At 39.1% G+C, this 27,815-nt stretch overlaps 1 gene segment (V, D, J or C); it reads right to left on the bottom strand.

Moving 5' to 3' along the window:
- Positions 1 to 1,254: 1,254 nt before the first annotated feature.
- LOC102075661 (immunoglobulin heavy variable 4-38-2-like) lies at positions 1,255 to 26,720 on the bottom strand. The segment is given in 3 exon segments: positions 1,255 to 1,476; positions 9,961 to 10,037; positions 26,507 to 26,720. Coding segments are annotated over 3 exon segments (378 nt in total).
- Positions 26,721 to 27,815: the final 1,095 nt, after the last annotated feature.

Raw genomic sequence — 27,815 nt, 5'->3', positions numbered from 1 at the left:
TTACTTAGTAAAGGAAATTTTTTCTTCAAAATTTAATCACCAATTTATGGATTAACCATTACAGAAACATAAACGTTTTACAAAAATAAAATCTCCAGGGCTGATATATGCAGCACTGACACTGCTGAAAGACAGTTCTTATATATTATTATTTTTAGATTTTCAGATATCTATAAACATTACACTTATATATATTAAAATTATATTATTTGTTTCTGGACCTGACTGTATGTTTGTGATTTTGAAATTAATTGTATTTAGTCTGACCTTAATTAATGCTGATAAATGTATTAAAGATGGTGTTTCTTTGACAATGTTGTTGATGTTGAACAGCAATAAATTAATTTATATTAATGTAAACTGCAGAGAGCAAGTTTTCTATGTACTTAGGCAACATTTTATCCTCTTGTGTCACTGTAGGTCTTGACCACAATAATAACGAGGAAAAATCTTCAGTTTACCATTTATTCATTATTAAATGTGTTCTCCATAAAGTAATACAGTAATTAACAATAGCAACTTTATGTCTCTATACTGTTAAAGCTCATGTTGATGGAAGTGGATTCACTACAACATCAGCTGTTGCTTAAAAACAGGAACCAGATCATTAAACATTTTATGAGGCATCCAAAACTTGATAACACAAAACTAAACTCCAATAAAACTAATCCTCAGCATGGTGAATGATGGACATATCAAAAATGGTTTTCCAGTTAAAAAACAATTAAAAGGCAACCAAACACCACTGACAGAATAAGGACAGTGGGGTTTTTGCCCACAGACAAGCAAAAACAAGAATATATAATTAGATTATTTGATCTTGACATTATGATGTAGCAGACCACAGAGCTTTAAAAAAATCTCTCTACAGCTTAAAAAACTATTGAAGCTGTATTTCTGTGAAAGTGTAGATGAGGGTGGAGGCAAAGCAAATCCTTCTCTTGATATAGTATCTCTGTGTCACTGGCAACAATAAACAGCAGAATCCTCTGATGTCATCTGCAGATTCAGCTCCTTTCTGCTGTTTTCTCTGGAGATGGTAAACTGGTGCTGAACTGCTGCGATTAATATTTCTGTCTAACACTCCCTCTATCAAGAATAGTAACCCCTTAACAACCTTTCCCCCTTTTTTTTCTTAAATATACCTTAAATTCATTATTGGTCTTAGAGCGCCTCCTCTGGTGGCTTCATGTTACAAATGTGTTCATGCACTGAGGGTTTTTTGTTCAGGTCTGTTGATGTTTTCTCTTACTGTCACTCTCTGGCACAGTAATACACAGCAGTGTCTTCAGGCTGCATATTCTGTCCATTTAGAGTTACTGTCTTGCTTGAAGTGTCTAAGTCAATGCTGAATTTGTTCTTTAGTGAATCTTTATAGTGAGAGTCCCCAGTATGTTTCACCCCAATCCACTCCAGTCCTTTCCCTGCAGGCTGTCGGATCCAAGCTGTGTAGTAGCTGCCCATAGAATAAGAGACCTGACAGGTGATGGTCAGACGCTGACCTGGCTGCACAATCACAGAGGGTGGCTGTGTCAGCTGTGCACACTTCACACCTGCGGAGAAAACATGTTGAATGTAGTAACAGTAAGAATCAGTGTGCTGTGATCATAGTGATTGTGTTCAGTGAGACTCACAGGATCCAGCAGCAGCAGCAGAGCTACAGAGAACATGTTGGTACTAAAGATGACCTGATGAGCTTCTCATCTTCTTCTGTGACTGACAGCATGATATCAGACTTTATATCAGCCTGTGAGGAAGTTTGATTTGTATGGAGATGGATGCTGATAGAGAAGAGAAAACAGATCACACTGTGGCATTAAGTAGTAAAGAGTTTCAGCATAATTAATAGAAAATTACTGATGCTCATTTACTGCACTGCTTTCATGCAGCAATGTTCATATTTTGCAGTCAGTTGTTTTGTTGGGAAAGATCTGAAACCTAACAGTGATTAGCATAAAGTGTCCAACTGGTGAGTTTGATGCATTTAACAGCTCCTTAGTCCCCTTTATGAACTGGTGAGACAGAATACTTCAGAAGTACTTGTTTAAACAAATGATAAAAGATTTAATAATGAGTTTGCTCATATCATCATGCTGATATTTGTCCTGCTCAGCAGCAAATCCAATTAGATATTAAATATGACTCATTTATGTCCCATTTCAGTATTTTCAATGTTTATATTGTAATGTAAAAATGTTTTCTAACATTTTTGACAATAAGTTAAACAGAAAATCAAAGACTGCAAAAAACCGGTTCCTGTACAGGAAAGACTGAGGGCTTCTTGGGGCTTTTAAAACACTGGAGTGGAGGGAATGGACTCCAAAGCCTGACCATTCAAACCTGCTGAACAACCAGAAGAAAAAAAGATCAGTGAAAATCAGGAAGAAAAAAACAATTTAAACAAATGATCTAATTAAAAAAATAATAATTTATGTATCACAACAGTGCAGACGGACAACTGTCAGCACGACAGACAGTCTAAGCATCATCTTGAAAGTGAAGGTGTGAACGAAGGGTTTCAAATCAAGAGGACAGAAGTCCGCCACCTGGATTTTACTAGGGAGAAGTGTGTGGCTTAAATTTTATTCAAATGCCTAAAAAGAAAATGTGTTGTGGATTTTATTATGACATACATACATGTATACACTAGACATGTAATAATAATTACTCACATAAATTCTGTGTAATCATATATACTCATATATACTATGCGCACTTACAGTGGAGTGTTTTATATAGTTGAGTCACTGTGTTAAGCATTTAACCTGCATGTTCAAAACACACAAACCATATATTTAGGTCAAACATATCTATTAATGAAAAGGTTTGTGCCACTTGCTGTATGAACACATGCTTATCAATACTGTTTGAAAATGTAATAATTAGGATCAATAAGTAACCTCTGATTGTGTTATGGCCAGCGGTGACCAGTCCACACATAGGGTTATTCAGCTTGGCACTGGTAAAGTATGCACATAGGACCCTTTCTCGGCGTTTATCTGCGTTTATCTGTACCGTCCCACGTTGTGTCCAGCCCTTTCAATGCCTATACAGCAAGTAAACCTGGCCCCGCTGGGCATGCACCATGGATTCAGGTTTTAGCCTCAGCCGCCGGAAGGCGAGAAAAACCCTTACTTAGCATAGATAGTAGTTTACATCTGGCATGCGCACCTGACAAAATTGTCAAATTGATTAACTGTTAACTGCTGTTTTGCAGACTTTCGGACTTACTTTGGCCAGAAAGCTGACAAAAGGTCTCAATTCAATGATGGATGTACGACTGGTTCTTGAGAAGTTATAGGGTCAGAAAGTTATGGATCACCAGTGGAAGATGAAAAGGAAGAACAAAGGATGAAAAGGTACCCAACGGCAGGAGGGGGGAATCACAGAGCCTATATAAGATGAGTTCGATATGCACTGGGTAGTTTTTGTCTGCTGTTGTCTGTGTTGTGTTGCTTTCTGATCTGCATGTGCTTACAGCGAACACCCCGGGGGAGCTTCTTGCTTTTTCCAGTGTTTTGCTGAACTTAATTGTTCAATAAAACAACTGGCATAGAACTCTGCTCTTCTCCTGTGATTTTTGTGTTTTTGATTTTATTCTAACCTAGAGTGGTTGAACCATCTCTAAAATTTGTGACTCAACAAATGTTGCATTGAATATCCTTTTTTTCAGTATTGGTTTTAGTTATAAATCTACAGTGTGTTTGCTTCCTGCAGCAAATGTGTTTTTTTGTACATTTTAAACTTTCAAATATTTTAATATCCATTTTCCAATAATTGCATATAGATATTAGCAGTACTATTTCCCGTCATTAGATATGCTGTGGCAAAGTTTGATGAACACAGCTGCAAAAACTGATACAGTGATCAGAGAAGCTGACAGCAATGTGGGTGAATGTAAAGGTCCAACACAGGACACAGACAGACACACATTTATGACAAAGTATAACAGTGAGTTCAGCCTCATATCATCTTCTTCTGACTTAGAAAAAACAATATCTGGAACACAGAAGTTCATTTTTATAATGTGATTAATAATACAAGGTTAAAAAACAAAAAATAAGATTTTTTTGTTGTTTTGTTTTTGTTTAATGTTTTAACTACTTTTCTAACTTGGGGTCATAGAGAAAGAGCAGGTACGCCCTGGGTGAGTGTGACCAGTCTGTCACGGAGCTCTGTTGTAAATGAATGAGCCATAAATAAATATTTCATTAAACTGAATCTCACAGAAATTAGACCAACAGAATGAGTATTTTCTATTTTATGCTTATTCTATCCAACCTATTATGACTCATTTCATTTTATCCTGCTAACATTTATGCGGCATATTTGTTCAATGCCATTTTTTTTATTTTTATTGTTTCTAAACATAATATTCTTCTGTTTCTATAATGTATAAAGTACATTTCTTATTGTTTTTATCTGAAATCCTTCCACGGTTGTTCCATTCACCATGTTTTTGTTCATTCTCCTAATGGTTTTCCAGTTTTCCAGCAGCAGCATCAGTAGAGATGCAGAGAACATTTGGTACTGAAGGTGATCTGATGGGAGCAAGTCTTCATAGCAGGTGGGTATGAAGGTACCATGAGGAACTGAGACTTCCAGATGCAGACTGACAAACTGGTGATGGCTAATTAACCAGACACATGTAGTGCATTATGTTGACCATTTTTATGAATTATTTGTTACTCACTGAACAAACATTGCCGGCTAAAGTAAAAGTTATATTGTTGGTGATTTAAGTCTTTGTGAGCTGGATAAATGCCGGCTCACTGTGCAAGCTTGCTTGAATGATTCTAATTCAAACATTAGCAGCTATTGTAATGTTTTTTCTTCACATTGATGCATTCATTGTGCTACAATGTGTGAAATCTTTATCCTGCAGTTGAATAAGTGTGTGTTGCTATTGTTGTGTTGGCTGTGCAGCGGTTTAAACTTCACAATATAAATGTAAGAACAGTTACATTCAGTATGCCGTAATCCAGTTGTCAGTGTTTCTGTTCAGTGAGATTCAGAGGTTCCAGCAGCAGCCACTCCACAGAACATGTTGATGCTGATGGGAGCTTCTCTATGGGCTCAAATTGTGGTCATAAATATTTTGTACTTTTAAATCAAATGTGTAGTTGAAAACTGAGTTTTGTAACCTTGTAAGCCAAAATATCTGAAAATGTTATGTTTGTGCGTCTATAGATGAGAATTTGTGTGTGTGTAAAAAAGATTTGTATTTGTAAAAAATATTTACACAAGTTACTTTTTTTTTTTTTTATTAAGGTCTGGTTACAGATACAAAGAAAAAGCTACGTGTAAAACACTGCTCTCAAGTTCCCTGGTTGTGTGTGAGTTTCAACTTGCAAGTATGAATTTTGACCCAATTTTTCTTCCTTTCAGCTGAGTGGTCAATGTCACGTCAATAACAAATTTAACAATCCAATCAGAGAACAAATATGTTTGGCTGTCAGAGGGGTGCTTTACTGACTTAACAATAATAATGTAGTATAATGCACTTTAAGAGTTCAAGCAGAGGAGAAAAGTGTTATATACGGACCAGTCAATGTGTACATCCAGCATTTTTGTGCAATTTATTGCTCACAGTTTGTTTGTCTTAAACAAACACAAGTATATAAGGGGATTAAAAAAAATTACACTGATGATGTTCAAAAGAACTCGTATATTAGGGTGAAAAACATCATTGAGAAGAAGGATGAAAATTTTAAGATTATTTACATAGATTTACACATGTCACTTTATTCTTCACAGCCATAAATATGTATAAACATGACAGCTCCGCAAACATAATTTTGCAATAAGGTAGTTTTATTGTGTTTTTAAATAGATTTACGGAGTATGATTGCTATGTTGTATTTAATTTACGTGACTGTGAAAGGCAGGAAACAAACTGCAGAGTTTTTGTACAGCGTTTCTTCCTCTTGTGTCACTGTGACTCTCGAGCACAATAATAAACAGCTGAATCCTCAGTTGTCAAGCTGTTCATCTGCAGATACACCTGCTTTCTGCTGTTGTCTCTGGAGATGGTAAACCGGCCTCTGACTGACTCAGAGTAGAAGCTGCCACTACTGTCATGCCAGATGACAGCAATCCACTCCAGTCCCTTCCCAGCAGCCTGTCTGATCCAAGCATTACTATAATCACCACTGAACCCTGAGTATGTACAGGTCAGTCTGTGGGAGTCTCCAGGCCTTTTAATCACAGATTCAGACTCAGTCAGTGTTTGGCTCTCAGTTCCTACAGACAAAAAGAATAATTAGTGACTGTTTTCCAAGTATATCATTTCACTTTCACAACAATGTTAGTAAAACGACTGCACTTTCCTTACCAGGCCAGTAAATTGAAAGGATAAGAAAAACAACCATAAATTCAGGATGATTCATTGCAAAGGCCATTTGTCTCTGCTCTGAGCACAGTGGTGGTTAATCATGTGTTCCCAGTCTTATATTCTGCACCATGTCTTCAAACATGATAGAGATCACAGTTTGCATCAGCTCCTCCTCCTCAAAGACAAACACACATCCTCTCCTTCAGTGTGTATGTTCCAGGAATATTGCTCTGATTTCTTTGGAAATAACAAAACAAATTAAGTTCTAAAGTTGCAGAAGTTTAGTTAAAATGCTTCACTTATACACTTAATGTCTTCTTAATGAGATGTCATATTTGATTTTCACTTAATTGCAGTCTAAAGTTACTTATTGTTATGTCTTTAATTCCACATCTCCAGTGTTACATGTTGCCAAATGCAAAACCCTGATGTCTTATGTGCTGCATCCATAATCCACACCTTCAATCCACTCCACTTCTTGATGGTCATGTTATGGTGACCTGACTGCACAAACAGAGGCTGGCTGTGTCAACTGCTCACACTGCTCCACGCCTGTGGAGAAAACACATTCAATACTGAATCTGTGTTTAAACAAAAAAAAGAAAAAAAAGATAAATCCTACAAAAGGATCTTTATTTAAAAACAAACAAAAACTGAATATTCTCTATGTTGATGGCAAAGTGATGTTGAACTTAAGCTGAAATACTTCACATATAAATTTTAAATATATGAATTAGATGTCTAATTCATTAGCCTCCCAGTGTGATCTCTAGGATCCAGATCTGCACAACCAGTCAGACGGCAAATGATTTGTCTGGTTTCTGGTAGGATTCCACCAGTCATCCTGACTGGCAACAGTGGACACACAAAAAGAGTGCACTCCAGCAGGTGTGAAACTGCTCTAGGCTCCAACCTCTCTAATTGTGATGTTGCTGACTTTGATTTTTATATTTTTGGGGGCAGTACATAAATTGCTGACTGACAGATCAGCTGATCTGTTCTCTGACTTGACTGACCATCGACCTTCTATAACTCTGAGGAACAAACTGAAGATAAGGTTCCAAACTAAACAAATACCTTTTAAAGGGAAAATTCATAATTAAGGACAATGACTTTTAATTTTATTTCATTTTATGAAAGGCCCAGGTTGTAATATCTGTTATGAACCTATTACCTGTTGATAACTAAAGTCACAGTTAACTGAAATTCCTGTGTTTTGATTATTTTTACACATATCCAGCTTCTCCCATAACCTAGAGTAGTAAGGTGTACTTGGGCTACATAAAGTATATGTAATTATGAACAAAGTATCATCAAAATGGTTACTCCTCTGATGTTTTTCATGCCTTTGCACTTTTATTGTTTCTTTCAGCGTGTTGATGATGTCAAAGTGCAGTTTATTTCTCTAAATGTGTTGTGTTTTTTGTGTCTGTGTTTTTGAGTTTTTATATGGAATTGCTTCCTCTTCTGAGAAGGTGGGCCAGTGACAGAAGAGTTGTCTCTGGAGATGCTAAACCGTCCTCTGAATGACTGAGAGCAGTGGGTGCTACTACTATCATAAGCAATTTAAGCAATCCACTAGAGTCATTTTCACGCAGCCTGTCTGATCCAAACATTACTATAATTACTGAACCCTGAGTATGTACAGATCAGTCTGTGGCCTTTTAACCACTGATTCAGACTGAGTCAGTGTTTGACCCTCAGTACCTGATAAACAAATAATTAGCTTCTTATTTCAAGCATATAAATTCATAATGATAGCAAAAGAATACTTTGTCCTTACCAGCCCAATAAACTGACAGGATAGGAAAAACAAACACAAATCCAGAACTGTTCATTGTAAAAGTCATGTCTCTCTGTCCAGTCTGCAGTGCTGTAAATCCACCACATAGTCCCAGTGTTATAGTTACATAACCCATAAGTATAAGCCTATGTATCAGAATTTGCATTTGCTCAACCACTACCTCTATCATTTCTTTCCCTTGAATAATGATAATAATCAGTTATCTTAGAGCTCCTCCTCTGGTAGTTTCATGTTATAACTGTTGAGAGGTTTTTGTTCAGCTCTGCTGATGTTTTGTGTCACTGTGGCTCTCTGGCACAATAATAAACAGCTGAATCCTCAGTCGTCAAGCTGTTCATCTGCAGATACAGCTGCTGTCTGCTGTTGTCTCTGGAAATGGTAACCCGACCTCTGAATGACTGAGAGTAGTGGATATTGCTGCTATCACTCTGGATCCAAGCAATCCACTCCAGTCCTTTTCCAGCAGCCTGTCTGATCCAAACAGCATGAATATCCCAACCGAACCCTGAGTATGTACAGGTCAGTCTGTGTGAGTCTCCAGGCCTTTTAATCACTGCTTCAGACTCAGTCAGTGTTTGACCCTCAGTACCTACAGACAAAACCATAATTAGCTTCTGTATATCAAACATATCTTAATGTTTGCAGAAGAAATGTGCTGTCCTTACCAGCCCAGTAAACTGACACTATAAGAAAAACAAAGGTAAACCCAGGACACTTCATTGTAAAAGTCATGTCTCTCTGCTCAGTCTACAGTCGTGTAAATCAACCATGTAGTCCTTGTGTTATATTTGGCAACACGTATGTAAAAATCTGAATTTGCATCAGTTTCTTCTCCTCAAAGAGGAACACATGTCATGTCACACAATCCTCTGCACATCACTTATATTAGTCAGGTAAATCTTATAAATGCACAAATTATGTTTATTATTTATGAAATAATAGATAATAATTCTCTCTCAAAATGTGTTAATTTCTGATACATTAGTAAAAATCCCCATAAGTGCTAATTATTAAACACATGTTCTATAGAGATATCAATGCTGTGGGGACATTATGACTTGTTACTGTTGAAGCTCATGTTGATGGCTCTCTGAAAAAAAGTTTCACAAACAACAGCTGTTGCTTAAAAACCAGCAGTAAATCAGGAAACCATTTTATCAGACATCTAAACCTCCACAAAAAAATAAAATACATTAAAACTGTCACTCAGCGTGAATGATGAATGACGTTCAACTTAACATAAAAATCCAAACTCTAAAGACTAAAATTAAATAAAACCTAAATAAACTCAAACAAAATTTCAAACTCCGATATATTTAAGATTCAAAACTCAAAATCAGCACAAAATTCTAAGACCAGGACTATAGTTTGTGACGTTTTTGTTAAGGTTTCCTAATGGTTTGAGTCTCCATGCGTGTCTCTCTCAGCTGCTTTCTGTTGTTTTCTTGTCAGCAGATGGTAAACTGTAATTTTTTTTACTGCTTTGCTTCTTAAATACAAACATCCTTGAATTCAGGATTGATTTTGGAGTGCCTCCTTTGGTAGTTTCATGCTACAACTGTTTGAAGGTTTTTATTCAGATCTCCTAATGCTTTGTGATACAGTGCAACTCTGGCACAGTAATACACAGCAGTCTCTTTGGGCTGCATCTTCTGTCCATTTAAAGTGACTGTCTTGTTTGCATGTCTAAGTCTATGCTGAACTTGTTCTTCAGTGATTCTTTGTATTATGAATATCCTGTAACTTTCACCCCAATCCACTCCAGTCCTTTCCCTGCAGACTGTCTGATTCAAGCTGTCCACCAGCTCAGAGAATAAGAGACCTGACAGGTGATGGTCAGACGCTGACCTGGCTGCACAATCACAGAGGGTGGCTGTGTCAGCTGCTCACACTTTACCCCTGTGGAGGAAACACGTTGAATGCATTTCAATTAAAAATAACAGTTTGTGGTGTCCATGCTGTCAGTGTTTCTGCTCAGTGAGACTCACAAAGTCCAGCAGCAGCAGCACAGAGAACATGTTGATACTGAAGCTAGTATCTTCTCTTCTTCTGAAACCTCCTGCAGTATATCAGGTCTTTATATTAGCCTGGGAAACAGTTTACTTTGCATACAGATAAACACTGGCAAAATAAAAAGAAATATAGATTAAAGAGCCAGCCGTTTGTACCCCTTGAATTTTTGTGAGGCATAATAATAATAATAATTTTAGAGTGCAATAACGTCTCCCATTCAGGAAAAAATACCACTGTTACACAAAGTGAAAAGCTTGAGAACTTGAAACTTGAAAACTTCAAAAAAATGTACAGAATGCATTTGCTCTTTGCTTTTTAGTTTTAAAGGAAATAATATTTTTCAAATGTTAAAATTTGTGCTGTCAATGTTAATCTCATTAAAATGATGTTAAGCTTAGTTTTGTGTAAACTGTCCAAAAAGGAGCCCAGTGGGTTTGTTATTTGTTGCACTAAAATGTTCGATGATCACACTGTTTTAGCCTAATGTACAAAATAATGTTGACTAATGTTACTCAGATTTTAAAGGTGAAGCCTGTCAAATAACCTTTTATGTTTCTTCCCTATTTTCCCTATTCCCTAAGAAGAACTGCTCCTTATGTTGAAATTTTTATTATTATTATTATTTAAAGACAATACCATTTTGAAAATGTACCTAAAATAGCACTTTACTTTTATGTCTGCCCAATTTTGGCCAGGGATATTATTTTTGTTTTTTCTTTTTTGGATTGAAATGCAGTTTAAATGCCTTTTTTCCCAGAAATTAAAAGAGCATGAGTTTATAATATTCATGTCCATCTCTATTATTTGATTCTGTCCTCCACTAAATCCCTTTTAAATTAAATAAACATTTGCGCTTTGGGGCAAATTCTCTTGTGCGATTAAATGTGATTCTAAGCTTCTAATTAATTAGATATTTTTTTTTAAATCAAGTCCCACCCCTCGTATTTATATGTGCTAACAGTGTGTTCTTGTGAACTTCTGTCCACAGTGGAAGTCGCTCTGAAAGGACGAACAGAGCAAATATTTTGATAAGGCAGAAACAAAACAACAGAAAGAAGGCATCATGGCAATGAAAACTCAGAGTGGTCCACTAAAGAATACTATGTATGTACAAAGTGCCAACATGCAGTTCATACATGTGCCAATCGCTGCAGTAAAGGATGAAACAGTCACTGCAGAGAGTTTGTATCACCTCATGAAAATTCTAATGTGTTTATATTTATGCGTTTGTTTTTAGGGCAAAAAGAGGAAGAGAACCTGAGACAGAGCCATGTTCTTCTTCTTCATTTGTGAAGCAGTAACATCATCAGCCACAGCCAAATGTTTTCAGCCTGCCTCACCAGCAATCACTCTGTTCAGCTGCCCAGGCTCAGCAGCACTTCTCTCAACATGCATATCACGATCTACAACTGAATCACACCGGCCCTACTTCTCCATCCACATCCTCGTCCTTGGCCTCGTCTTCAGCACTCATTCAGCTCCAGACCATAGAGGACCTTGAAGAGCTGCTGTCACTCCTGGAAGAAGTTGACCCTGTCACTTACAAACAGTCTCAGCAGCTCTCCTCTCCATGTGTAGACCAAAGTCGTCAACTAAATCTGAGCAGCCCTGATGTTGATTCTGCTCCATCCACTTCATCTGCCTCCAAAGTTAAATTCTTTGAAGACTGAAAAGAGACATGGTCACTTTTTGACATGAACTAAGTTCATGTCTCGGGGTCTGTGTCTTTTTGTACGCTTTGTATTTCCTGTCTTACTTTGATAGTCTCGTGTGCTTAGGTAGTGTGTATAGTTTCACTTAACTCGTCTTGTCCTGCCTAAGTAGTCCCAGTTGTGTTTCCCTTCTGTCTCCCATTTCTGATTGCTCCGCTGTGTATTTTCTGTCTCCTGCTTGGTGTCGCGTCATACCCTCATACCCGGCTGTGTGTTCTGTCTGCCTGTTAAACCTTGTTATGATTCCCAGTCTAGTTAGTTTTCTGTTCCTTTTGCTGTCCAGCAAATAAAGCTGAGTTCTGAGTTTAATGTAGTCTTCTTGAGTCTTGCACTTGGGTCCTTTATTCAAGGATTCAAAGAGTTTTATTGTCATTCGAATCACATGTTTACATTAGGTGGAACGAAATTACGTACACACGATCCCGGAGTGAAAAGAAACAGAATTTAAAAAGTAATAAATAAATAGTTTTTGTGTTTTTTTGTTTTTTTAATAACAAAACAGAATAACAAGTACTAAAATAATACAATAAATAGAGTGCAACAATCTGAGTACCAGTATGGAGTATGGATATAGAACGTAGGTATAAATATAGGTATAAATACTTTAGCATCAAAAGGGAATGATGACCAGCACTGATAAAGTGATGGTGTCAGTAAGCGTCAGTAGTGATTAAGGTGCTACAATATCAGTTCCTGTCCATTATGCAGGAGGACACATCTGAATTCTTGTAGAGAGGCAGTGAAACAGTGGTGGAAAATCCAGCGTCAGTCTGCAAACTGCTGATAGGTTGAATGGTGGCTCGGTAACAGCTATAGACAGAAGGAAACAACCTAAGTTCACAATCAAAAGCATAGAAATTCACAAGGAGCATGAGGCCTGGTACAGCATGTTAGCTAATGGACTTGCGAAAGAAAGATAGACTGCAGCCTGGTTGATTACTGCAGATGAGAGACAGTTGAGTGGAAGAGGCCAGAGCTCTGCCCTCGGGCCGATCCAGGAGAGACAGAACAGGCAGAGAAAAAGCAGCAGCGGCTCACCCGGACCATGACAGCAGAGCCATCAGCTTCAAGGCTTCTCTTTTGTGAGCCAGTCCCCAGACTGGATTTGGGATTGACATGCTCTCTGCTTTTAAGATTATTTGCATTTTTTTTTAAAGATTACTGTTCCATTTAATTCTAACTTTAATCTCTGGTTCTCTTCCACAGCATGTCTTCATCCTGTCTTCCTCCTCTCACACCCAGCCAGTCACGGCAGATGACCAGCCCTCCCGAGCCTGGTTCTGCCGGAGGTTTCTTCCTGTTAAGAAGGAGTTTTTTCCTTCCCACTGTTGCCTAAAGGGCTTGCTCGGTCATGTGATTGTTGGGTTTTAGGGTTTTTTTGTTTTCTCTTTATTGTTATTGGGTCTTTACCTACAATTGAAGTGAATTAAATTGAACTGCATTGAATTAAACAGTCTTATTCCGATTATTTTGGCCTCTCCACTTGATGTGAGTCAATAAATAAAAAAATAAACAAAGGAGGCTTCTGTCAGTTAGTACAACAGCATGAGAGGGTAGAGAAGAACAAAATTATATTTAGTGTTCAATGAATGTTATACAGCTTATTTTATTGATAGCTGTTCCTTGTACTGATCCGAACAAAAACAGTTACTTTTAACACTGCAAAATTTATTTAACTCTTTTGTTTTCTTTTCACATTCATTATACGCCACACATCTGTCAGTGTTCACCAAGTGTCAGTGAAAACCTAGATTAAAAATTTTCCAGTGACACTACATCTCTCGTAACTATTATTAACATCAAGATGGAGACAGCTTACTTAGGAGCACCTTTACTCTTCTTACACTTCAACACAACAACCTCCTTTTCTCCCCATGTGACTGCATGAGCCAGTCAGAAGCTGGGAATTCTTGTACTTACACTAGATAAATGCAGGTAATCATAATAATTTATCTTCATCTATTTTTATTTTTATTCTGTTTATTTATTTGTTTATTATATGGGGGGAAAGTCCTGTCAGCCCTGTGCTGAGAGGGACGTGTTCATCCATCTATTTTGTCTTAATAAACCTAAATTTTAGGAAGACCTTCTGTAAATCTGTTCACTTTTATTCATATAGCACCACTTAACAAATAATTCATGTCGTAATGCACATTATGTTGTAAGGTAAAGACCCCACAGTGTTAATCTAGGACAAATGTTCACTCTGAATTATTAACGAAGTGAAGTCGATAATCAAAGGTGAGTTTGTGTCATGATTGGACACACATGGATGTAAACCACAACTTAACTGCTTGGTTTAGGCAACGCAGCCACAGCCGTCATTCTAACGTAAAGGTATAAATGTGCAAATACTGTTAAATATTCTGTTTGTCAGGCATCCTGTTTGAAGAAAACTCTTTGAAGCTACTTAAATGTATATGAATGCATTTATAAGAGTACAAACATATTTAAAGGAAAATAAAAATGCTCAAATTTTAAAGATTATAAGTTATTTTGTTCATGTATTAGTCTGTTTAGTCATTTTATGACAAGATGGATGCTGTAATTATATTTTTGTGCAGTTTTTGACTTGAAGAGAGTAAAAGGAATTAGTTAGAGTGAAAAGAAGTGCCTGGTAATATAAACAGAATAATTATAGGAAAATATCTGTTAAATATACAGAAAATATATGGTTAATCATCTGCTGCCCCCTGTAGGTTCCTGTGAAACTGTATGTCTGAAGGTTTTTGTAAAGCCCCCCTCATTACTTACACCACTGTGTGTCTGGCACAGTAATACACAGCAGAGTCCTCTGGCTTTAGGCTGGACAGTCTCAGGTACACCATGCTGTTGCTGTTGTCTCTGGTGATTTCTATACGTCCTTCCACACTGCTTGCATACACGGTTTTACTTGCATCATACCATATAATTCCTAACCATTCTAATGTTTTTCCTGCAGGTTGTCTTATCCAGTGCATTGCATAGCTACCAAAACTGAAACCGGTTCCTCTACAGGAAAGACTGAGGGTTTCCTGAGGATTTTTCAACACTGGAGTGGAGGGAATGGACTCCATAGCCTGACCATTCAGACCTGCCAAAAAACATGAAAATTATAAATAAAAAAGATCAGTAATGTGAGAAACAAATTCAAGGACATGTGAGTAATTTCCACCTGCTGTATTATAAATTCTAGTGACTTACAGGGCAGACAGAGCACTGTCAGCAGAGCAGACAAACTGAGCAACATCTTGAAAGAGAAGGTGTGAAGCAAGTACTTTGAGAGCCAGTCATTAAAAGAAGCTGAGTGTGCCATGTGAATTTCAATAGGGAGGGGCTAAACTATCTGGGTCACATAACATTCAAATGCATCTCAAAATAAAAACATAATTCACTCTTTTACTTCTGCATTAGTTTTTCTTCCAAACATGGACTCACTTGTTGATGGGAATAGTTTTTTAGCATTAAAAGACATCGTACTCACTCTTTTTCTGGGTATCGTTTTCCAGGAATCTCTGGCCCACAAATGCATGTTTCTGATCTCATCTGAATCTCATCCTACCAACCTGCCGACTATTAATGGTTGTATTAATTATTGTCTCTGTTACATTTTCATTTCTCTCTTGACTTTTTACACACCCCACCTGATCACAGCAGATTGATGCCCTCCCTGAGCCTGGGTGTCCTGGAGGTTTCATTCAACTAAAGGAAGTTTGATTCTCTCCCTACTGTACTTTCACTCAACTTGGATTTCTCTTGAAAACATTATTTGGTATTTATTTTACAACATGAAGTGCACAGAAAATAATTTAAAACTTTTATTCACAAGACATATGATGGCTCTTGCAACAAAAAGATTTTTTCATGATCAATATTTTAGTGTTTTGTAATATTTTTGTATTTCTCCTGTTTCTTCTAGTTTGGCCACTCTCCTCTTTGGCCCTACGTTTCAGTGGGTTGCTCTTGCTCCAGGGCTCTATGCTTCTGATTTGACTTTCCCAATCTGCAGTGCTCTTTTTATATTGTTCATCACCTCTTGGTTTCTCTTTTTCATCCTTTCCAGTTATTGCAGATAATGGCATCTCTTGAATCAGGCTTTCCAAGAGGTCCTTTTTCTCTTTTTTCTCCACTGTCATGGCTTTTCTTTGTAATATTGTTTGTACTTTACCTTACAATATAAAATATGATTAGATGATATTTGCTTTAAAGTAATAATATATGAATAAAAATGGATTTAATGGAATGTCAAAGAAATTAGAATAAAAGATTTCGTGCTGACGATTGCTAACTCATGAATCATTTCAATCTATTTTGCTGACAATTAAATTAACTAATTAAATCATTACAACTGGAATTAAAACTCCATCCATCCATCTATCATTCTGTACTTCTTAGTCGATTCATCATTGTAGATGGCTGATAGATGGACTTTACAATGAATGGCCTGAACTGTCTGTTTTCACGTATCATTCAAATGAATCTAAAAACAAAATATGTTGCATCAAATTGTATGGTTTTGTTTTTTAGAGTTGTTTAGCACTGGTTTTATTCCCTTAGATTCACGTTCTATGTGAGATGGTTGTTTGTAACTTCTAAACTATAAGCTGAAACATTTTGAGTTCCTTCTCTATTTTCCAGTAATGTGGTACAGATATTAGCAGTGCTATTTTCCTGGTTAGGGAGAGCTATGCTAGATGAACACAGCTGCAAAACCTGCAATGTTTCAGTGATCAGAGAGTTCTTGCTAGAGTGTTGACATATTTTTTCATACTGATTTTTATCATTAGTTTTTTTTTTTGTTTTTTTTTATAACCTGTCCCATTTGGTTCTTTTGCCATCAGAATTATTGTCTAAAGGCGAAGAAAGATGCCCAACGGATTTACTTTACCAAATTGACCATCCCAGCCTTGCCGTAATGGTCCATTTGATTCACCTTTTATTGTTTATTTTATTTTCACTTGCTGAATACGGGACAGACTTAACTGGGGGAAAGAAAGGGGAGAAAGAAAGAGGGAAAGAAAAACAGCGGGGAAGAGGGACGGGGAAAAAGGGCAAAAAACCAAAAACCAACAGAATAAGCAGACAAAAAAATACATATATCGATCATCTGGATCACCTGTTGAGAAAGAAAGAGAAAGCAAGCAGAAGAAAACGAGAGTAATAAACAACATCACAATGATCTATGGGAATATGACAGTAAATACTAAATATTAAACATTATTGTGCAGCACGTAAGATCGACAGCGCACAGTGTGCTTTGAGGTAAGAGCCAAAAAGGGTGTAGTTTGTGTGTGATCACCTGTGTGTACACCTGTGAGCATGAACGCGCTTGGTTTTAAAAGGTTCCTTCATGTAATGATCTGCTAGAGGGTGTGGGGGGCCACTGCCCCGACCTCCAGGGCATGAAGCAGGTATGGAGGAGATCAAAACTCCAGACATCCAGAGGCCCCCAGAACACAAGAGACCAAGGAAGACCAACAGAGGGGCAGCCGCGTCACTATCCCAGAAAGAGCTGAGGAGAGTCCCAGATGAGGGGTCACTCAATGCAGCCGCGGAGCAGAAGCCAGGGGGGGTTGCAGTGACGTGCCCGTGAGCTCCGCCGGCAGCCAGCTGTGCCTGAGTGACCGAGCCCCGGGCCGAGAGGCCGAGGGCACCCCGCCTCCGAAGTGGCCCGAGCGAGCCCCAGGCTCCAGGCCCCGATAAGCAGCCGCCAAGGAGTGAGCCGGTGTGTACCTGGGCGCCCACCCCCGGACACAGAGAACCACCAAAGCACCGATGTCTGAGGGCGTCCACCACCGGCAGGGGAAGTGGTGGGGGGAGATAGGCCTCCAAACCTTGGAGGGCCTGAGATGTCCCCAGAGAGGTGGCGTCTGATACCCAACCTGACATATAGACACAGACATACAGGCACACACAGATACAAACATCCATTCCCACCCTCATGCTCTCATAGGCAATTATTCCACACTCAACCAACGCGGAGACAGACATAAAGAGACGCTGTACACACAATCACTCTCCCCAAGCGTACTCTAAGAACCGGGTCCGGGTACCCTTGCCCCTGGAGGGGAAAACTGCACCCAGACCCAGGTGGTGTTACCCTTTTCCCTGCGGTGGGGAGAAGCAGACCGCCCCGACTCCGCAGCAGCAGGGAGGCCCCACATTCCAGACCCCAGTCGGACGGCCAACGCCTCCTCCTAGCCCCCCCGCTCCAGCAGGCCGCAGAGAACGGGGGTGTGTGAAGACTCCAAACCTCCCTCCACCCGCTCATATGTAGTGTTGATGTATGTGTGTTCTAAGGTGCATTTAAAACCCAGGAGGGCATGGAGCTACCTGCCAGAGCAGCAGGTAGGCGCATAGCCCCTCCTGCTAGCCCTCAATGTCTACGTGTATTTAAAATTGAGAGGTGGGCAACGACGCCAGGGGTGAGGTGTACACCCTGATGGTAATTTGGATACTGTGTGGCGTGCCCACCCCCAAGATCCTATATGTATGTGTAATGAGAGTGTGAGTAATGTGAATGTCTAAGTTGTGGGATAAAATTGAGGCAGAGGCAGCCAGAAGGGGACAGAGGGGGGGGATGCCTCCCCTGCACCCTGGTGACATACCCCTACCCCAAGGCCCTGCATGTGTGGGTGACTGTGGTGGAGCGAGAAGAGGGAGGCAGCTGGAGATGGGGAGGGAAGGAAGGGAGGGGCAAGTGACCCCTCCCTGGGGCCAGCTCCCCCGCTGACTCCATCATTAGTTTTCACAGTTGTGTATCTAGAAGTACATTTCATAAACATGCAGTCAGACGTAGAAGAACATGTATCATATTCTGAATAATCTCTTCAGCAGTAAGTCAAATATAAATGGTCAGGAGAATGAGCAGCATTCTGATGATTATGATTAAATGGATTACATATATGGTGATATATGTGCTCATGTGCATATGTCAATTACTGATTAATTTAAACTTATTCATGTCCTCAGTTTTAATGCTTATATACTTTTTCATATTGATTTTCTTTATGAATCACCTTATCTTTAAAAACAAATGTTTTATAAATATTCTCACTCTTGTCATGTCTTCTTTAAAATGTTGTAATATTTGTAATCATCTACTGCCCCCTACAGGTTGTTATGAAAATATATAGCTGAAGGTTTTTGTAAAGCTTCTCTCATATCAGAAACCACTGTGTGTTTGTCGCACAGTAATACACAGCAGAGTCCTCTGGCTTTAGATTGGACAGTCTCAGATATGTCATCCTGTTGCTGTCGTCTTTGGTGATTTCTATACGTCCTTGCACACTGGCAATATATTCAGTTCTACTTGCGTCACTCAAAATAGTTCCAAACCATTCTAGGCCTTTTCCTGCAGGTTGTCTGATCCAGTGCATGCCATAGCTGCCAAAATTGAAACCAGATCCTCTGCAGGAAAGACTGAGAGTTTCATGAGGATTTTTCAACACTGGAGTAGAGGGAATGGACTCCATAGCCTGACCATTCAGACCTGCCAAAGTACCAGAAGTATAAACAGTTAAAAAAAAAATTAATAAAATCATAGTAATGAAAAAATCACTTTGTGTATTATAGCATAAAAGGACTCACAGGGCAGACAAAGAACTGTCATCAGAACAGACAGTCTCAGCATCATCTTGAGTGAAGGAAGTGCTTCAGATAGTTAGTGAGAGGACATAAGTGTGGCATCCCTATTTTATTAGGGAGGAGCAAAAATATCTCAGATATATTCAAATATTATTCAAAAGCATGTTCTAACTGCTAATCTCTGCAACACTTTTAAATTTGCTTCCCTAATTGTTTATTATGTCAAACAGTTGCCACTCACAGCAGCTACATGTTAGTGTGACACCAGCTGTTTCTTTACACATGAGTATAAGCATGACGTCCATTTCAGTTTGCCATCAACCTGCAAGACTTTTATTTTCTATAATCATTATTTTATGAATTTTCTTGACAGAATGTTGTACAATTATAGAATAAAGTGCATGACTTTTCTCCAGCGTGTCCATCATTCTCCTCTCTGTCATCTTTCTCCATGTACATTTCATCAGGTGTCTCTTGCTCCAGGGCTGCATATTTGTGATCCGGCCCAACCGACCCACTGAATGTTTGGCTTCTTCTTTTCTCTCTTTGCTTTTTGCTCACTCCACTCAGTCATGGCAGAGAGCTGTCGTCTCTGAATCTGGTTCTGCTGAAGCTTTCGTCCTGTCAAAGGAAAGGAGAAAGTTGGCCATCAAATCAAGTTGACTAAGGGTCTTTCAGATGATCATCAACTGAAAGTTTTACTGCTACCATCATCTTTGCTGTTTCAGCAGAGTCCAGTTTGGGATTCTTTTAGTGTCATGTTCTCTTATATTAACTCTGATGGAGAAGTATGTGAAACACCATTTTTAAGTCACATTTCAAATCTATATTATATTCACCACAGTAGACCCACATCAACAGCACATCAACAGCACATCAACAGCGTTCATCAAGGCAACATACACAGTAGCCCAGTGTAAGTGGAGTTTGATTCAGTTTGTAACAGTTTCAAGGAAAGTGTTTGGAAAAAGACATAAGATGTAACTTTTTCATTGTTCAACTCTGCTATTGTCTCTTGAGATGCTAAACTTGTGTTTAAAAAAGCATGTTGTAAATACTTCAAATGTCTTTGGTTTTACTTGTTGTTTTAAAGTCCTTTTCTCTGGAATACAAAGGAAAAAGTAAAATATTTGCATTTTATATTATTTTTAAATATGCTTTCACATATATCACAGGAGTTATTGTAACAGTGAGTTGAGCATCATATTCTTGATCATCTGCTGCCCCCTGTAGGTTCCTGTGAAACTATGTCTGGAGGTTTTTGTAAAGCCTCTCTCATTACTTAAACCACTGTGTCTCTGGCACAGTAATACACAGCAGAGTCCTCTGGCTTTAGGTTGGAAAGTCTCAGATGCACCATGCTGTTGCTGTCATCTCTACTGATTTCTATACGTCCGCTCAAACTGCTCACATATCTCTTGCTGCTGGAAGATGAGAAGCCAATCCCTATTCATTCCAGTCCTTTTCCTGGTTGTTGAGGAAAGCAGTTGAGGAAACATCTGAGGAAATGAAAACAGAAAGGATGTTCTGGTATAACTGACTGACACAGTGTTTGCTGGTAAATGATGAAACAAGAAGCAGAAGCACTCACATGGCAGAAAGAAAGCAACCAGCAGCACCATGAGTGTGTTTGTCATCCTGAGCCTGAAGATTCTCCACTGCTGCTCTGATGATCTACACAAAGTACAAGATGGGTCAGCAGGACAGAAGTACACTTCACACAGTTGCATTTGCATCGGGATTTAATGAAGAAGGTGTGGCTCTGGTGCTGTTACCCCTTATAACTGAATCTAATGTTGCCTTCATTTTGTAACCTAGCTGATTTTATCTCTTTGTAAAACATTCAAAAATTGGATATTATAAAGTTGGGTATCCATGTTTTTTTGTTTAAATTGATATATTTTGTGTAACTAGAACATATATAGAACAAGACCAACATGACTGCTCTCACAGCTAGCAGTTATTAATATTACTGCATATTTATTTTAGATCTTCAACTGCACTTTGTACATTTCATGAATTAATCAGAAAAATATTTAGTTATTACATCCATCCATCCACACTGTGAGGCTGAGAAGTAAAGTTTTGGGTTGTAACAGATTTTTTTTCCAATTTTTATTTTCTTCTAAAATTAAAATGCAATTTACTTATTCAAAATATATTATTCCTTATTTTATGTGGTCAAAGATTATCCCATTTCAATAAAGATAAGAGAGGGGCAGCAAATCACCAGAGACTAAGAAAAATGAAACTACTCGAACAACTCACAGCTAATGATGTTAATTAGTGAAATTAGTATAAGAAGAAAATCCCTGAAGGATTAAGCCGGGAGCAAAGATGAAATTCAATAACTTAAGTATTTTTGATCATCTAAAGTATGATGTGTGTCAATTATTAATCACTTATTAGTCACTGATTAATACCAGGCAGTACTGAATTAGGACATGATACATTACTGGCCAAGTGTTTGCTCAGAGGGTGCTGTTTGATTGTTGGGGTTTTCCCTCTGTTATTGTAGGATCATTAGCTTACAATAAAAAGCATCTTGAAGCAACTGTCAGAATTGAATTGAATTGAATTGAATTGAATTGAATTGAATTGAATTGAATTGAATTGAACTGAATTGAATTGGTTCAGGAAGCCGCAGGCATCTCTGGGCACAGTCTCATTAAAACAGGCTGTCCTGTGATCTTGTTGATGAAGATACCCCCCATATAGTAACGTTATCTCCATATAATAGAGCAGCATTCTTCCTTTGTAATAGAGTCAGTTAAATTGCCTGTTATATTATACCTCATTAAATTAAATATACAGTAGTACAAAGTATGCTAAAGTTCAAGTCTGTTTGTGATTCAAATCCTGACAGATCACTGCATTTGTTTAGGATTCTGCTTCTTATTGTTTCATCATTTACCATCTCCTCAGGTGTTACAGGTCAGAATAAGATAAGATAAGATAAGATAACCTTTATTAGTCCCACACGTGGGAAATTTGTTTTGTCACAGCAGGAAGTGGACAGTGCAAAAGTTATGAAGCAAAAATTAGAATACAATAAGAATAAATACAGTACACAACTGTACAGAATAGAATAAAATAAAATAAAATACTATATACAGTAGAATAAAATAGAATAAAATATACAATAAGATAAAAATAGAATACAAATGCTATATACAACTGAGTAAAAATACAACGATGCCAGAAAAGATTATTGCACTTAGTGTTATTGCACATGTGTGGATGTGTGTGTTTGATCAGTTAAAGTCTTTGTTGTGGAGTCTGACAGCAGTGGGGAGGAAAGACCTGCGAAATCTCTCCGTCCCACACCGTGGGTGCCGCAGTCTCCCACTGAAGGAGCTGCTCAGTGCTGTCACAGTCTCATGCATGGGGTGGGAGATGTTGTCCAACAGGGATGACAGCTTAGCCACCATTCTCCTGTCACTCACCACCTCCACTGGGTCCAGAGGGCATCCTAGAACAGAGCTGGCCCTTCAGATCAGCCTGTTCAGTCTCTTCCTGTCCCCAGCAGAGATGCTGCCACCCCAGCAGACCACACCATAAAAGATGGCTGAGGCCACCACAGAGTCATAGAAGGTCTTCAGGAGTGGGCCCTCTACTCCAAACGACCTGAGTCTCCGCAGCAGGTACAGCCTGCTCTGCCCTTTCCTGTAGAGGGCGTCTGAATTATGAGTCCAGTCCAGTTTGCTGTTCAGATGAACACCAAGGTACCTGTAGCTGTCCACAGCCTCAATGTCCATACCTTGGATATTCAGTGGTTGCAGTGGAGGATGTTTGTGCCTGCGGAAGTCTACCACCAGCTCCTTGGTTTTACTGGCATTGATCTGGAGGTAGTTCAGCTGGCACCAGTCCACAAAGTCCTGAGTCAGTCCTCTGTACTCCTTGTCGTCCCCATCAGGGACGAGGCCGACTATTGCAGAGTCATCAGAGAACTTCTGCAGGAAGCACTGGGTGGAGTTGTGGGAGAAGTCTGCAGTGTACATGGTGAAGAGGAACGGAGCCAGAACCGTTCCCTGTGGGGCCCCCGTACTGCAGACGACTCTGTCCGACACACAGCCCTGAGTCCTCACATACTGTGGTCGGTCAGTGAGGTAGTCCAGAATCCAGGTAGTGAGGTGATGGTCCACTCCTGAGTTCTCCAGCTTGTCCTTCAGGACCGTGGGCAGACTGGTGTTGAAGGCACTGGAGAAATCAAAGAACATGATTCTCACAGTGCTCCCAGCGGTCTCCAGGTGAGCAAGGGAACGATGTAGGAGGTGAATGACGGCATCATCTGCTCCAATGCCAGGTTGGTAGGCAAACTGAAGTGGGTCCAGTGATGAGCTCACCAGGTACCGAAGCTGAGCCAGGACCAGCCGCTCCAGGGTCTTCATCAGGTGGGATGTCAGAGCCACCGGCCTGTAGCTGTTGAGGTCCTTGGGGCGTGAAGTCTTTGGCACTGGTACAACACAGGAGGTTTTCCAGAGCTGTGGGACTCTGCCCAGCCTCAGGCTCAGGTTGAAGAGGTGCTCCATCACCCCACACCCATTGGTCTGCGCAGGACCTGACCACCCTTGAGCTGATCCCATCTGGACCCGCTGCCTTCTTGACTTTAATCCTCCTCAGTTCCTTCCTAACCTGGGTGGTTGAGAGAGACAGGCTGGAGCCTTGTGTTGAGTGTGTATTGGATGCTGTTGTTGGGGGTTGGGAGGAGTGAGCAGGGTGAATAGAGGAGGTGTGAAGTGTCTAAGGTGTCAGAGGTGGAACAGCAGCAGTGGGGGTGGGTGAGTCTGCAGCCGATGTTGGAGACTGCCTCATGGATGAATCAAATCTGTTGAAGAAATGATTCTGTTGAAGAAATGATATCTTCATATGAATGATGTCCATTCCTTCAAGTCCTGTAGTGAAACAGCCTGAGGAGACTCTCAGTCTCTCCTGTCGAGGATCTGGTTTCACATTTACCTGCTGTACTATGCACTGGATAAGACAACAACCAGGAAAAGGACTGGAATGGATAGGTGTTGGCCACAGACCTTCCAGCAGCAACAGATATGTGAGCAGTTTGAGCGGACGTATAGAAGTCAGTCGAGATGACAGCAACAGCATGGTGCATCTGAGGCTTTCAGGTATGTCATCCTGATGTTTTCCAACTTGAAGTCAGAGAAGTGTGGTCATCAGATGCCATTTACACCAAAACTGAAACCAGGTTCTCTACAGGGAATACTGATGGTTTCCTGGGGTTTTATTAACACTGGAGTGAATAGACTCAATATCCTGACCATTCACATTTGCACAAAGAAACAGAGGTAAAATAAATGAAAATGATTTAATAAATTAATAGGAATGAAAAATGTAGTTAGGGCATTCTAACATAAACCAAATTACAGGGAAGACAGAGCACTGTCATCAAAGCAGACAGTCTCAGCATCATCTGGAAAGTCAGGGTGTGATGGAAGTGCTTTGAGAGGACAGCAGTTCAGTAACAGGACAGAAATCTGGTTTCGGGATTTTACTATTGCTTCCAAACATGGGCTCAGTTACTGCAGCATATGTGTTTTTTTAACTACTAAACTCTGGACACATTCAATTTATTGAATTCCTGTCTCCAGTAACATGTGCTCAGTGTTTACTACCTTTGCCTTACAAGAGTTCAGGGTTGGGGTGGGCGCACACTCTGTGATTCTCTGCTCTGTCCATGCTTATGTTGATCTTCTCCAGCTCAGGTTTCAGATCTGTATTTATCAGTCTTACAGACTCAGTCAAAACAAGTTCTGAATGTCAAGAGTTTCATTTCCTACTTAAATATCAGTTATATATTAGTCCTTTTCCACCAGAATATCTGATCCAAGCAGCAATAATATCACCACTAGACCCTGAGTATTTACAGGTCACTCTGTGAGATTCTCCAGGTTTTTTAAACACTGGTTAAGTGCTTGACCCTCGTTTCTTACAGACAAACAGCAATAATTAGTGTCTGTATTTCAAACACATAATTTCTCATTCATTTGTCTCTGCGCAGTCTAATGTGGTGGTTAATCATAGTTAGAGATCAGCTTGCTTCATCTCCTCCTCCTTGTCATGATTCCCAGGTCTTGAACCAGTTTTTACAGATTTTACAGCAACTTTTTTATGTTGTTTGATTAAGTGTAAATGTGCATGTTGCCCTTGTGAACACTTTATATGAACTAAGTATTACAAAGTTGCTTTCATCGTCTTTGTAGTGATTATTGTGTGAATTTGTATGTTTGCTGAATCATTTTCACCAAACATGTGACTGTTGAGCATGATAATAAACAGTCTTTGTTATTATTAAATAGCAGATACAGTTGCTGTTTTTTGTTGTCTATAGAGATGGTAAACTGTCTCTGAATTGGTGTGGGTAACATTTGTTGCTACTTCATTAAAGGTAGTGATCACAACATGAAGCCCTTTTCTGCCAGTCTCTCTGAAAACATTTCATTAAAGAAGACAGTAAAGCTTATTTATACTGTGAAATTTTATTTAAGAGCTATATCAAGATCTTTCAAAATCAGTTTTTTAGAATTTCCTCTAAGTTTTTCTAAGAAGTGTTTCCTTCCCACAGAAACACTTTTAAATACATTATTGGTCTTAGAGCTCCTCCTCTGGTGGCTTCATGCTACAACTGCTCAGCCACTGAGAGGTTTTTGTTCAGCTCTGCTGATGCTTTGTGCTACTGTGGCGTCTGGCACAGTAATACACAGCAGTGTCTTCAGGCTGCATATTCTGTCCGTTTAAAGTCACTGTCTTGCTTGACGTCTCTAAATCAATGCTGAACTTGCTCTTTAGTGAATCTTTATAGTATGAATATGCAGTATTTTTCATCCCAATCCACTCCAGTCCTTTCCCTGCAGGCTGTCGGATCCAAGCTGTGTAGTAGCCAAGAGAATAAGAGACCTGACAGGTGATGGTCAGACGCTGACCTGGTTGCACAATCACAGAGGCTGGCTGTGTCAGCTGTTCACACTTCACACCTGTGGAGAAAACATGTTGAATGCAGTTCTATAGAAGTAACAGTGTGTTGTGTCCATGCTGTCAGTGTTTGTGTTCAGTGAGACTCACAGGATCCAGCAGCCAGCAGCAGCAGCAGAGCTACAGAGAACATGTTGGTGCTGAAGGTGATCTGATGGGAGCTTCTCATCTGATGAAACTGACGGACTGATTTCAAGTCTTTATTTCAAACTGAGAGGAAGTTCACTTTGCATACACATGGAAACTGTCAGGTTATAACTGAAACATGTGTTACCGCTTTGCTAACAGAGAGTTTGGAGAGGTGGGAAACTGAAATGTAACTTTAAAAACAGATTTATTTGAAGAAGAATGAAACATTAGATTATGTTTTTAGGCAACATAAGTTGCCTGTTGAGTACTGTGAAAGTATGAACAAAGTAAATCAAAATGGATTCTATTCATTACAACCAAAATGAATGAATAGATAATGATAACCTTATTACAGATCAATGCAGTTCTATTGTTTATTATATTGAGTTGGAAGTCAGTTTTTTGAAAGTAAATTGCTAATTTTAAGAGCTGTGTACAGTGTTTCTTCACCTTGGTTCACTGTGGCTCTCAAACACAATAATAAGCAGAATAATAAGCAGAAATCCTCCTGCTGTCAAGCCTCTCAGCTGCAGATACACTTGCTTTCTGTTGTTTTCTCTGGAGATTGTAGAAAAATGCTATATAAGAACCAGTCCATTTACCAAAACCTAAACAAAAGGACGAACTCAAATATGTTAAAGATTCAAAACTCAAAAACACAAAAGACCAAGACAAATATGTTTCAGGAACACTGCACTTTGTTTATTTTTTTAATTATTTGCTTGTTTATAACAAATTGTTAAAGGAAACATTATTTAACCATCATGGGAATTAGATGATGTTAAATAATGAGTTAAGTGCTGTTTTATAACGTAAAAGACGCTTCCTTAACAAAATGGTCTGGTGTGAGAGTCTCTCTGCTTGTCAGTTCTTGTTAGTGTGTGTGAACCTTTTGTTTAGGTCTCCTAATGGTTTTTGTCTCAATGTGTCTCTCTTTTACTTTAATACACAGCAGTGTTTTCAGGCTGCACATTCTGTCCATTGATGGTCTACCTGATGAAATCTAATTCAACACTGAACTTCATTATCTCAGTGTCTCTAATAGCCTAATGTTGCCTGAAAGCTAAATAAGTTGAACTCCATTCATCCATCCATTTTCATCAGCTTATCTGCTGCCGGGTCGTGTGGCCAGCCTAAGCAGAGAAGCCCAGACCTCCCTCTCCCCGACCACTAAGTAGCTGCCAGGCTAGCCGAGAGACATAATTTCTCCAGCGTGTTCTAGGTCCCATCATATAAACATAAATCATTATTATCATTAGTTATCACTAGT

Source organism: Oreochromis niloticus, linkage group LG4 (genome assembly GCF_001858045.2).
Source record: "Oreochromis niloticus isolate F11D_XX linkage group LG4, O_niloticus_UMD_NMBU, whole genome shotgun sequence".
NCBI classification, from domain to species: Eukaryota; Metazoa; Chordata; class Actinopteri; order Cichliformes; family Cichlidae; genus Oreochromis; species Oreochromis niloticus.
Note: the sequence above shows the minus strand (reverse complement) of the source record. Positions and strands in the feature narration are given on the sequence as shown.